The sequence below is a fragment of the Pseudophryne corroboree genome, chromosome 5, assembly GCF_028390025.1.
Source record: "Pseudophryne corroboree isolate aPseCor3 chromosome 5, aPseCor3.hap2, whole genome shotgun sequence".
NCBI lineage: Eukaryota > Metazoa > Chordata > Amphibia > Anura > Myobatrachidae > Pseudophryne > Pseudophryne corroboree.
Window position 1 is genome coordinate 212,876,256 of NC_086448.1, and position 13,692 is coordinate 212,889,947.

The 13,692-nt window shown below is 47.5% G+C and overlaps 1 protein-coding gene across 19 annotated transcripts in view; it reads left to right on the plus strand.

Moving 5' to 3' along the window:
- The window catches only part of CCDC7 (coiled-coil domain containing 7), a 502,159-nt gene that overhangs the window by 314,217 nt on the left and 174,250 nt on the right, over positions 1-13,692 (plus strand). For 16 of the 19 annotated variants that reach the window (XM_063922082.1, XM_063922092.1, XM_063922099.1 and 13 more), the window contains 8 exons: positions 2,124-2,195; positions 2,282-2,353; positions 4,258-4,329; positions 5,572-5,643; positions 5,734-5,805; positions 7,662-7,733; positions 8,309-8,380; positions 9,225-9,296. In XM_063922082.1, coding sequence (XP_063778152.1) covers positions 2,124-2,195; positions 2,282-2,353; positions 4,258-4,329; positions 5,572-5,643; positions 5,734-5,805; positions 7,662-7,733; positions 8,309-8,380; positions 9,225-9,296 — 576 coding nt within the window. The remainder of the gene's footprint in view (positions 1-2,123; positions 2,196-2,281; positions 2,354-4,257; positions 4,330-5,571; positions 5,644-5,733; positions 5,806-7,661; positions 7,734-8,308; positions 8,381-9,224; positions 9,297-13,692) is intronic. The other 3 variants (XM_063922090.1, XM_063922091.1, XM_063922096.1) reach the window with 3 other exon arrangements.

The window sequence follows — 13,692 nt, forward strand, 5'->3', positions numbered from 1 at the left end:
GCAACGTATTTTGAGGGGTATGCTCCATATTCCCACAAAATTTCAACAGGAGTATTAGGCTGCTGAATATGTTATGCACACCAGTGCCTGCAGGAATGTACTGGTGTCTGAACTGTTATGCACACCAGTGCCTGCAGGAATGTACTGGTGTCTGAACTGTTATGCACACCAGTGCCTGCAGGAATGTACTGGTATCTGAACTGTTATGCACACCAGTGCCTGCAGGAATGTACTGGTGTCTGAACGGATAGGGATGCAAAACAAATGAACTCACAGACAGACTGGGGAATATGACATTACGTACACAGAAGGTGATAGGGTAACAAAATAAACACAAAGTGAACAGAGAAGCCCAGAGGCTAAGAAACTGGGTGTCTCCCTATTATAGGAATGCTCAGATGAAAAAAGCAAGATGTTGTGTTTTAATACGTAGAGAACCCGAAATGCTGTTGCTAAGGGCAACAGCAAAACCCTAAAGGGTTACCAACGGGTGTGGCAGTAAACTCCTTGGTCAGAGATGGAATGATAGACAGAAGGAGAGTCTCCACAATCCTAATCCTCACTTGCAGTGCACAGGTTCAGCTTACTGCCACTAAACTGAATACCTGAACACCTTGCACAGTGAGACAGGATTTAGGCAGGCAGTCTGAGAATACAGCCGCAAACCTGCTAAGTTCACAGAGTAGCAAAAGAACCCCAGCAGGTTAAACGACTGACTCCAGTCTTACTGCTAGGTCTGGATTGGCAGAGAGTAGTACCAAATCCCCAGGCCTATTTGCAGTAAGCAACAACAAATACAAAGCTACACAGTACTGGCTAACTTTCAGGAACTGACTAACCAACAAAGATTCAGCAGCATCTGCTTAACCTGAGAAGAGGCCATATAAAGCAGGTGCTGTCCACGCCCCACTCAGACCTCACAGACTGTGAGCACAAAAACCAGCACCGGATCCCCTGCCGTGCACAGAGCCTGTAACCACTGCACAGCAAAAGACCCGAACCGGAGTATCAGCTGCGCTCAGGTTACTCCGCTAGCACTTGTCTCCCGGTTGACATGACGACGTGGCAGCACAGGGCAGGAGACCCTAACAGAGCAACAAAAAAATTATTATTTTTAGGGTGCATTGAAATTCAAAATGTATTTGTTTAATCCTATCTGGGGTACACCAAACTACCTTGGAGCATTGGCGTTTCTCTCATGGGTGCAATGTGTGCAGTGCACACGAGCCCCTGGATCATGGGGGGCCCACACTGTCCCCATGTTGTTTTAATACATTTCCTGAGTCCCACGACGAGCACTGCAGCCACAGCAGCCACTGGAAAAATCACACCCAAAATGGCTTACACGCATGTGAAGTACAAAATTTGTTTCCGGACCATGGCGGACGCAATGTTTCCGGATACCTTCGCATGCGCAGTAGACTCTGGCACGATGACGGAGCCTACGGTGCTGTGGATAGGACAGGGCCCCCTCCTCTCTTAAAACACCCCTGCCTTGGAGACTGTAGGCAGCTATTGCCTGCTGGTGTTATCATCCCCTTTCCACCACTTTGTCTTTAATTTTTTACTTTTAGTACTCTGGAGTAGAGAACATTTTCCTTTTGCTCCTCATGCATCAGATCTTAATGTATCTAATCTTTTTACCATTTTCTGGAGCTCTCTACACAGCTACTGCTCCCATTTCTTTTGGGGAGGCAGTGTATTTTGTTCACCAGTGGTTTTGGGGGGGATCAGGGACCCCTGGGACTGCAGGTGCCTATGACCGTGCTTCGGGAGGGGTGGTCTTCAGTTTGCCGGCGGCCGGGCTCCCAACGACCAGTATGCCGGCGGTCGGGATTCCGGCGCCAGTATGCTGGCCGCCGAGAGCCCGACCGCCAGCATAACATACTACACCCCTTGGGGAGCGGTGATGAAAATAAACAATGCAGCCCAGCTCTCTCACTGCAGCTGGGAGGAGGCTAGCAGTGGTGTAACTCTCTACTGGGTGTTTCAAGCCCTTTGAAACCTAACTGAAGATTAAAGTTGGTTTTAGTATTGAATTAAGGTATACTTACTGGAAAGGAGGAGTTTTAAAATTAATCCTATTTTTTTTCTTTTTGGTTTCTTCATGCTCCATTCATTAGATACAAGACCCATATGAAGGGGATTACAGGGAGGAAGATCATATAATAAAACAAGGACTCAAAGCAGCGCTGGTACAGTAAACACACAAGTTGCAGTTTGTATCCATTTTTACTAAAATTCAAGCCAATAATAAATCTAAATATTTCTTACACATAAGGAAGATAAAGTTCTACAGAAACTAACTGACCAAAAAGAAACATCTGCTGGATTCCATGGAGGATCGCTGGAGGTAATTCTAATTGCCGCTCATGTGCAATTTACAAACATTTTATAAATATTGACACACAATGCTCCAACACAATCAGTCCTATGCACAGACTTGGCAATACTTTGGTTTACTATATTTCTGCAGATGTGCCCACATACACTATCCTCAGATCACGGACTTTATACTTTAGCTACATCATGCAACTTTTTCTTAAAACATGCTTCTTACTCTGCTACTTTATACCAATTCCTTTGAGACAAAGACACTAATCCTACGTACTTTGGGCCTAATTCAGACCCGATCACTCCTACAACAGCGCTCGCAGCACGATGCCCTTTCTACAGTGCGCACGCGCAGTGACCGCACTGCACGTGCGCACCCAGTGAGATGTGAAAGCATCTCACTGATGCAATCTTCTCTGCCTGATTGACAGGCAAAGGTGGTTGTGGGGCGGGAGGGGGAGTGCCAACGGCATTAGAATGACGTTGGGGGGGGAGGCGCGATGCGGACAACAAAGGCGTGTCTGGACTATTGCTGGGGTGGTCCGCGTGGCATCCCATGTAGCCGCTGCGACCCAGAACATGGTGGGTTGCACAGGCAGGGAGCTACTTGGCGGGTGCATACTTCTTGGACCGGGCAAAGAAATTACCATAGCCAGTCTGAGTAAGCTTCAGCTTGCGCAAATGGCTGAGAACTATGACCAGTGGTCGCAATGGTGATCTTTAGACTCAGCACCGGATTCTACAGATGCCTCCTACTGCATTAGCATTTTAGTTGTACAGTATTGCACAGCTTCTTCCCTGCGACTGTGTAATACTGTACAAATCACAATCAGGCCCTAAAACACAAAATTCAGGAAAAAGTACACAAGCACAGGAATAGCTACTCGGAGCGACTAAGATGTGCCATGTATCTCGCATCATATGGTGCAAAAAGGATATGTGTATGAGGTCACATCTGTACATCCATTTACTACATGATTTGCATAATTGCACTTTTTAATTACAATTGTAATTATTGAAGAAATTTATTTTTACGTCAGTGATCCACCAGGGAACAAAAGTTGGTGGGACATAGACTCAATGGGCCACTCTATTCTTTTGTCTGTGGTTCTCTCTATCATGGAATCTCATTCAGAGGCGTCACTTACTTGTAAAACACCCGGTGCGGGCGAAAAGGTTGGTGTGGCTTCATGGCAGGGGTGTGGCTTCAAAACAGGGGGCGTGGCTAAGCACCTCGACCCCCGCTTTTGGCGCATCGTGGGTCCGGGGGATGCGGGCTTCCCTCGGACACTGGTGCATCTGCAGTGCTGGCTTCTGCATTGTGACAGGAGCTGGGTTGCAGCGCGTTATGTTATAGTGCAGCACCCGGCTCCTGCCACTGAGCAGGAGCCTGCACTTTGGTGTCACCCCTCAGAGGGTAATACCCTGGTGCGGGCTGCACCCCCCTTGTGACGCCACTGCTCTCATACAAATCACATCCATCTGTACAGGGGCGTTTCTAGAAAGGAGAAGACCCGTGTGCAGGCTCCGTCTGGGCCCACTCCTCTCTAGCCCGGCAGCAATGTATTTGTGGGCACTAGGTTACCTAAGGGTCCCAGAGTTTACAGCGCATGTGCAGATCGCCAGGAAAATGGCGCCGCAGCCATTTTGACAGTGATTTTCCTTCTGTGCATGCGCAAAACATCGGGAAAATGGCGCTGTGACATTTTTCCACTGATCTCTACAGCGCTGCTGCACTATGGGACTCTGGAGGTAAGTATTAAAAATTATGGGTGCAAGGTGTGTGGTGTGAGCCCCCCATTATAAATACGCAAATGCATCTGTGTCTAACAATGGTGTCTTTTAAATTAATATTTCTTATAATGCATTTTATTTGCTTCCTTTATTGTGGCATTAATGGTAAATATTCTGATTTATTGCTAGGTACAAAAGGCTGGCGAGGCTGATATACAGCAGAAGATACCTATTGTGAAAGATGGACCCCTAACAAAACAGGTACACCAAAATAACTCACACATTTCATTAACATGACATCATAAAAGCAGTAAATGTAGGGACTTTGGCCCTCATTCCGAGTTGTTCGCTCGGTATTTTTCATCGCATCGCAGTGAAATTCCGCTTAGTACGCATGCGCAATAATCGCACTGCGACTGCGCCAAGTAACTTTACTATGAAGAAAGTATTTTTACTCACGGCTTTTTCTTCGCTCCGGCGATCGTAATGTGATTGACAGGAAATGGGTGTTACTGGGCGGAAACACACGGCGTTTCAGGGGCGTGTGGCTGAAAACGCTACCGTTTCCGGAAAAAACGCAGGAGTGGCCGGAGAAACGGTGGGAGTGCCTGGGCGAACGCTGGGTGTGTTTGTGACGTCAACCAGGGACGACAAGCACTGAAATGATCGCACAGGCAGAGTAAGTCTGGAGCTACTCTGAAACTGCTAAGTAGTTAGTAATCGCATTATTGCGAATACATCGGTCGCAATTTTAAGAAGCTAAGATTCACTCCCAGTAGGCGGCGGCTTAGCGTGTGTAACTCTGCTAAAATCGCCTTGCGACCGATCAACTCGGAATGAGGGCCTTTGTTTTTTGAGTGAGCCCAATTTTCTGGAATGCCTTGTCCAATAGTCTGACATCACTAGGCACCAAGAGTGTACACAGTATTCACTTTCTGTCTTACTGTACTTAGGTAGCAATGAAATACAATCCAGCTTATTCTAATCACATAGCTCCTTCTCCATTCCAACCTATTTATTAAAGGGTGTGTGCATGCCATTTTGGGGATCAGAGACTTCTGGGAGCCATGAGCTGGCCGCAGTGGTGCACCTCCCTCCCATGTGTTTTAAGCCCTCAGAAACCTAACCGAGGACTAAAGTTGGTATTAGTTTTGCGTTACGGTATACTTGCTAGAGAGGAGGAGTTTTAAAATGAACCCATTCAGTGGGGAGGGAATGTATTTTCTTCAACAAAGTACTTGGGGGATCAGGGACCTCTGGGACTGCAGGTGCCCATGACTGTGCTTCGGGAGCGGTGATGAAAATAAACAATGCAGCCCATCTCTCTCACTGCAGCTGGGAGGAGGCTAGCAGTGGTGTAACTCTCTACTGGGTGTTTCAAGCCCTTTGAAACCTAACTGAAGATTAAAGTTGGTATTAGTATTGAATTAAGGTATACTTACTGGAAAGGAGGAGTTTTAAAATGTATCCTATTTTTTTTTCTTTTTCATGCTCATTCATTAGATACAAGACCCATATGAAGGGGATTACAGGGAGGAAGATCATATAATAAAACAAGGACCTCAAGAAGCGCTGGTACAGTAAACACACAAGTTGCAGTTTGTATCCATTTTTACTAAAATTCAAGCCAATAATAAATCTATATCTATATTTCTTACACATAAGGAAGATAAAGTTCTACAGAAACTAACTGACCAAAAAGAAACATCTGCTGGATTCCATGGAGGATCGCTGGAGGTAATTCTAATTACCGCTAAATTGCAATTTACAAACATTTTATAAATATTGACACACAATGTTCCAACACAATCAGTCCTATGCACAGACTTGGCAATACTTTGGTTTACTATATTTCTGCAGATGTGCCCACATACACTATCCTCAGATCAAGGACTTTATACTTTAGCTACATCATGCAACTTTTTCTTAAAATATGCTTCTTACTCTGCTACTTTATACCAATTCCTTTGAGACAAAGTCACTAATCCTACGTACTTTGGGCCTAATTCAGACCCGATCACTCCTACAACAGCGCTCGCAGCACGATGCCCTTTCTGTAGTGCGCAAGCGCAGTGACCGCACTGCACATGCGCACCCAGTGAGATGTGAAAGCATCTCACTGATGCAATCGTCTCTGCCTGATTGACAGGCAAAGATGGTCGCGGGGCGGGAGGGGGTGTGCCAACGGCGTTAGAATGACGATGGGGGGGTGCGATGCAGACAACAAAGGCGTGTCTGGACTATTGCTGGGGTGGGCCGCATGACTGCGTGACATCCCACGTAGCCGCTGCGACCCAGAACATGGTGGGTAGCGCAGGCAGGGAGCTACTTGGCAGGTGCATACTTCTTGGACCGGGCAAAGAAATTCCCATAGCCAGTCTGAGTAAGCTTCAGCTTGCGCAGATGGCTGAGAACTATAACCAGTGGTCGCAATGGTGATCTTCAGACTCAGCACCCGGATTCTACAGATGCCTCCTGCTGCATTAGCATTTTCGTTGTACGGTATTGCACAGCTGCTTCCCTGCGACGCTACAATACTGTACAAATCACAATCAGGCCCTAAAACACAAAATTCAGGAAAAAGTACACAAGCACGGGACTAGCTACTTGGAGCGACTAAGATGTGCTATGTATCTCGCATCATATGGTGCAAAAAGGATATGTGTATGAGGTCACATCTGTACATCCATTTACTACATGATTTGCATAATTGCACTTTTTAATTACAATTGTAATTATTGAAGAAATGTATTTTTACGTCCGTGATCCACTAGGGAACAAAAGTTGGTGGGCCATAGACTTAATGGGCCACTCTATTCTTTTTTCTGTGGTTCTCTCTATCATGGACTCTCATTCAGAGGCGTCATTTACTTACAGCTGGGAGGAGGCTAGCAGTGGTGCAACTCTCTACTGCAGGGGTGGGGAACCTTTTTTCTACCAAGGGCCATTTGGATATTTTATAAAATCCTTCGGGGTCCATACAAAAATTATCCACTTAAAAATTAGCCTGCCCCCAGTAGTTATGCCCCCAGTAGATATACCCCCAGTCAGTTGTTATGCCCCAGTAGATATGCCCCCTAGTAGCGATGCTTACACACACAGACATTAAAAGAAAAGATAAAAAACACAATACTCACCAGCTCTGCTCCTTCTTCCGGAACTTTGCACTCCGCCTGTCCGCCGCTCCTCAGAACTATGGGAGAGACGTCATGAGATCTCTCCCATAGCACTGCACAGCTGCACATGCACACTTTCAGAGCTGGAAGCCGGAGCTCAGGAGTGAGTTCCTGCCTCCAGCTGCTGCTGAGGGGAAGAAGCCAGGTGCCCACTAGTAACAAAATCACAGCAGGCACCTGGATCTCCCTCGGTTAGGTGAGCCTGGCTGGGCCGGATCAAGTGGCTCTGCGGGCCTTATACGGCCCTCGGGCCTGAGGTTCCCCACCCCTGCTCTACTGGGTGTTTCAAGCCCTTTGAAACCTAACTAAAGATTAAAGTTGTTATTAGTATTGAATTAAGGTATACTTACTGGAAAGGAGGAGTTTTAAAATAAGTCCTATTTTTCTGTTTTTGTTTCTTCATGCTCCATTCATTAGATACAAGACCCATATGAAGGGGATTACAGGGAGGAAGGCCATATAATAAAACAAGGACTCAAAGCAGCGCTGGTACAGTAAACACACAAGTTGCAGGGGATACGGTCATTAGGTCGACACTGCTTAGGTCGACAGTCATTAGGTCGACCACTATAGGTTGACATGCATTAGGTCGACAGGGTCACTAGGTCGACATGGTCATTAGGCCAACATGTACTAGGTCGACAGGTCAAAAGGTCGATATGATTTAAAAAAAATAATACATTTTTGGACTTTTTCATACTTTACAATCCACGTGGACTACAATTGGGAATGGTAACCTGTGCCGAGCGCAGCAGTAGCGGAGCGAAGCACCTTGCCCGAAGCATGGCAAGCGGACATGGTGCACTAATTGGGGTTCCCCATCACTTTACGAAGAAAACGACACACACAAAAAAAAAAACCTCATGTCGACCTTTTCACCTGTCAACCTACTACATGTCAACCTAATGACCATGTCGACCTAGTGGCCCTGTCGACCTAATGCATGTCAACCAATAGTGGTCGACCTAAGTTGTGTCAAACCAACGACCCATACCCAGTTGCAGCTTGTATCCATTTTTACAAAAATTCAAGCCAATAATATATTTATATTTCTTACACTTAAGGAGGATAAAATTCTGCAGAAACTAACTGAGCAAAAAGAAACATCTGCTGGATTCCATGAAGGATTGCTGGAGGTAATTATAATTGCTGCTTATTTGCAATTTACACACATTTTATAACCATTGACACACAGTTCTCCAACACAATCAGTCCTATGCACAAACTTTTCAATACTTTGGTTTACTGTGTTCCTGCAGATGTGCCCACATACACTATCCTCATATCACGGATTTTGTGACTTAGCTACATCCTGCAACTATTTCTTAAAATATGCTTCTTACTCTGCTACGTTATACCAATTCCTTTGAGACCAAGATATTAATTCTAAGTACTTATTGGACTTAGGGGGTGATTCAGATCTGATCGTAGATGTGCTAAATTTAGCACATCTACAGTCATTTACTCTGACATGCGGGGGGATGCCCAGCACAGGGCTAGACCACCCCACATGTCAGGCCCTACCCCTCCATACAGGTGCAAAAGCATCGCACGGCGGCGATTCTTTTGTACCCTGCGAGTAGCTCCCTACCAGCGCAGCTCCTGTGCTCTGTGCACATGTGCAGAACATGTCCTGTATGATTGCTCACAGTCTGTTTGGGCGGTAGAGTGGGGGCAGCAACTGGGATCACTCCGCAAAACATAGGAGTGCCAAACTACTTCACTTTTTATTACAATTGTTATAATTGAAGAAATTCATTTTTGCCTCAGTGATCCTTCAGGGAACAAAAGTTGGTGGGCCATAGACTTAATGGGCCACTCTGTTCATCTGCCTGTGGTTCTCTCTATCATGGGCTGTCATTCAAACCACATCCATCTGTGTCTAACAATTGTGTTTTTTACATTTATATTTCTCATAATGCAATTTATATTATTTCTTTTTTTGTGACATTAGTGATAAATATTCTGATTTGTTGCTAGGTACAAAGGGCAGGTGAGACTGATAGAGAGCAGGAGATACCTATTGTGAAAGATGGACCCCTAATAAAACAGGTACACCAAAATAACTACTACATATCATTAACATGACATCATAAAAGCAGTAAATGTAGGGACTTTGTTTTTTTTTTGAGTGAGCCCAATTTCTCTGACGTCCTAGTGGATGCTGGGGACTCCGTATGGACCATGGGGAATAGACGGGCTCCGCAGGAGACTGGGCACTCTAAAGAAAGATTTAGGACTATCTGGTGTGCACTGGCTCCTCCCTCTATGACCCTCCTCCAAGCCTCAGTTAGATTTCTGTGCCCGGTTGAGCTGGATGCACACTAGGGGCTCTCCTGAGCTCCTAGGAAGAAAGTGTTTGTTAGGTTTTTTATTTTCAGTGAGACCTGCTGGCAACAGGCTCACTGCATCGAGGGACTAAGGGGAGAAGAAGCGAACCTACCTAAGTGGTGGTAGCTTGGGCTTCTTAGGCTACTGGACACCATTAGCTCCAGAGGGATCGAACACAGGACCTGACCTCGTCGTCCGTTCCCGGAGCCGCGCCGCCGTCCCCCTTATAGAGCCAGAAGCAAGAAGGTGGTCCGGAAAATCGGCGGCTGAAGACTTCTGTCTTCTCCAAGGTAGCGCACAGCACTGCAGCTGTGCGCCATTGCTCCTAATGCACACCACACACTGCGGTCGCTGATGGGTGCAGGGCGCTGGGGGGGGGCGGCCTGAGCAGCAATACTGACACCTTGGCTGGCAAACTGGCACCATATATAGCCCCAGAGGCTATATAGGTGCTTTTTAACCCCTGCCAGAATCCATAAAAATGCGGGAGAAAGTCCGCGAAAAAGGGGCGGAGCTATCTCCTTCAGCACACTGGCGACATTTTTCCCTCACAGCTCCGTTGGAGGGAAGCTCCCTGGCTCTCCCCTGCAGTCAATACACTACAAAAAGGGTTAAAAAGAGAGGGGGGGCACATTTTAGGCGCAATATATAATATATATAGGCAGCTATAAGGGAAAACACTCTTTATATGTGATATCCCTGTGATATATAGCGCCCTGGTGTGTGCTGGCATACTCTCCCTCTGTCTCCCCAAAGGGCTTTGTGGGGTCCTGTCCTCTGTCAGAGCATTCCCTGTGTGTGTGCTGTGTGTCGGTACGGCTGTGTCGACATGTATGAGGAGGATAATGATGTGGAGGCGGAGCGAATGCCTGTAAATGTGATGTCACCCCCTGCGGGATCGACACCGGTGTGGTTGGACTTATGGAAGGATTACGTGAAAGTGTCAACTCCTTACACAAAAGGTCGACGACACAGAACAGCCGGCTACTCAGCTTGTGCCTGTTCCAGCGTCTCAAATGTCATGGGGGGCTCTAAAAACGCCCGCTACCTCAGATGGCAGAAACAGATGTCGACACGGATACCGACTCCAGTGTCGACGACGATGAGACTAGTGTACCCTCCAAATAGGTCCACCCGTTACATGATTGAGGCAATGAAAAATGTATTACACATTTATGATAATACCCCAGGTACCACATAAAAGGGTATTATGTTTGGTGAGAGAAAACTACCAGTAGTTTTTCCTGCATCTGAGAAATTAAATGAGGTGTGTGAGGAAGCGTGGTCTTCCCCCGGTAAAAAATTGATAATTTCTAAACGGTAATTGGCAGCGTACCCTTTCCCGCCAGAGGATAGGTCACGTTGCAAAACACCCCATAGGGTAGATACAGCGCTTACACGCTTATCAGAAAAGGTGGCACTACCGTCTCCGGATACGGCCGCCCTGAAGGAACTTGCTGATAAAAAGCAGGGGGTTACCCTGAAAGATATAGTCACACACCCGGGCATTATATTGCGACCAGCCATTGCTTCGGCATGGATGTGCAGTGCTCCCGCTGCGTGGTCAGATTCCCTGTCGGAAAATAACTATGGATAGGGACAATATTTTGCTGACAATAGAGCATATAAAAGACGTGGTCTTATACATGCGTGATGCACAGAGGGATATTTGCCGGCTGGCATCAAAAATAAGCGCTAGTTCCATTGCCGCCAGACGGGGGTTATGGACTCGGCAATGGTCAGGCGATGCCGACTCGAATCGGCACATGGAAATTTTGCCCTATAAGGGGGTAAAACTGTTTGGGGATGGTCTTTCAGACCTCGTTTCCACAGCTACTGCTGGGAAATCGACTTTTTTGCCACAGGCTACCCCACAACAAAAGAAAGCACCGTATCATCAAGTACAGTCCTTTCGGCCCCAGAAAAGCAAGAGGGCTAGAGGCTCATCCTTTCTGCCGAGAGGCAAAGGTAGAGGAAAAAGCTGCAGCACACAGCTAGTTCCCAAGAGCAGAAGTCCTCCCTGCGTCCGGTAAGTCCACAGCATGACGCTGGGGCTGCTCAGGCGGACCCGGGTACGGTGGGGGCCCGTCTCAGAAATTTCAGCGCCCAGTGGGCTCTCTCACATGGATCCCTGGGTCCTTCAAGTAGTATCTCAGGGGTACAGGCTGGAGTTCGAGACGTTCTTCCCCCCGCCGTTTCCTAAAATCTGCCTTACCGGCACCTCCCTCTGCCAGGGAGGCGGTGTTGGTGGCTATTCAACACTATAATCACAACAAGTGATTGTCAAGGTGCCCCTACTTCAGCAAGGAAGGGGTTACTATTCCACAATGGTTGTGGTACCGAAACAGAACGGTTCGGTGAGACCCATCTTAAAATTAAAATACTTGAACTTTTATATCAGAAGATTCAAGTTCAAGATGGAATCGCTCAGGGCGGTTATTACGAGCCTGGACGAGGGGGATTACAGGGTCTCCCTGGACATCAAGGATGCGTACCTGCATGTCCCCATTTACCCTCCTCACCAGGAGTACCTCAGATGTGTGGTACAGGACTGTCACTATCAGTTCCAGACGCTGCCGTTGGAGTTGTCCACGGCACCGAAGGTCTTTACCAAGGTAATGGCCGAAATGATGATACTCCTTCGCAAGAAGGAAGTTTTTTATTATCCCGTACTTGGACGATCTCCTGATAAAGGCGAGGTCCAAAGAACAGTTGGTAGTGGGGGTAGCACTCTCTCGGGAAGTGCTACAACAGCACGACTGGATTCTCAATATTCCAAAGTCACAGCTGGTCCCGACGACACGTCTTCTGTTCCTGGGAATGATTCTGGACACAGACCAGAAAAGAGTGTTTCTTCCAGTGGAAGCACATGACTCCTGGAAAAAATGGTAGCTTCGTACGAAGCATAATTCCATTCGGAAGGTTCCACGCAAGGACGTTCCAGTGGGACCTGTGGGACAAATGGTCCGGGTCCCATCTACAGATACAACAGCGGATAACCCTGTCGGCAAGAAACAGGGTGTCGCTGCTGTGGTGGCTGCAGAGGGCTCTTCTACTAGAGGGCCGCAGATTCGGAATACAGGACTGGGTCCTGGTGACCACGGAGGCCAGCCTTCGGGGCTGGGGTGCAGTCACACAGGGAAGAAATTTCCAAGGAGATTTCGCTTCACATAAATATTCTGGAGCTAAGGGCCATTTACAATGCCCTAAGCCAAGCAAGGCCCCTGATTCAGAACCAGCCGGTACTGATCCAATCAGACAACATCACGGCGGTCGCCCATGTAAACAGACAGGGCGGCACAAGAAGCAGGATGGCGATGGCAGAAGCCACAAGGATTCTCCGATGGGCAACCTACACCCGGGAGAATGGGGACTTCTTCCAGAAGTTTTCCAAATGCGGGTAAACCGTTGGGAATGACCACGGGTGGACATGATGGCGTCCCGCCTCAACAAAAAGTTGAAAAGATATTGCGCCAGGTCAAGGGACCCTCAGGCGATCGCTGTGGACGCTCTAGTGACACCGTGGGTGTACCAGTCGGTTTATGTGTTTCCTCCTCTACCTCTCATACTCAAGGTACTGAGAATAATAAGAATGCGAGGAGTAAAAACCATACTCGTGGTTCCGGATTGGCCAAGAAGAGCTTGGTACCCGGAACTTCAAGAGATGCTGGCAGAGGACCCTTGGCCTCTGCTGCTCAGACAAGACCTGCTGCAGCAGGGACCCTGTCTGTTCCAAGACTTACCGCGGCTGCGTTTGACGGCATGGCGGTTGAACACCGGATCCTAAAGGAAAAGGGTATTCCGGAGGAAGTCATCCCTACCCTGATCAAAGCCAGGAAGGATGTCACCGCAAGACATTATTACCGCATTTGGCGGAAATATGTTGCTTGGTGTGAGGCCATGAAGGCCCCGAGGGAGGAATTTCAACTGGGTCGATTCCTACACTTCCTGCAAGCAGGGGTGACGTTGGGCCTCAAATTGGGGTCCATCAAGGTCCAGATTTCGGCTCTGTCGATTTTCTTCCAGAAAGAACTGGCTTCACTGCCTGAAGTTCAGACTTTTGTCAAAGGAGTTCTGCATATTCAGCCTCCTTTTGTGCCCCCAGTGGCACCTTGGG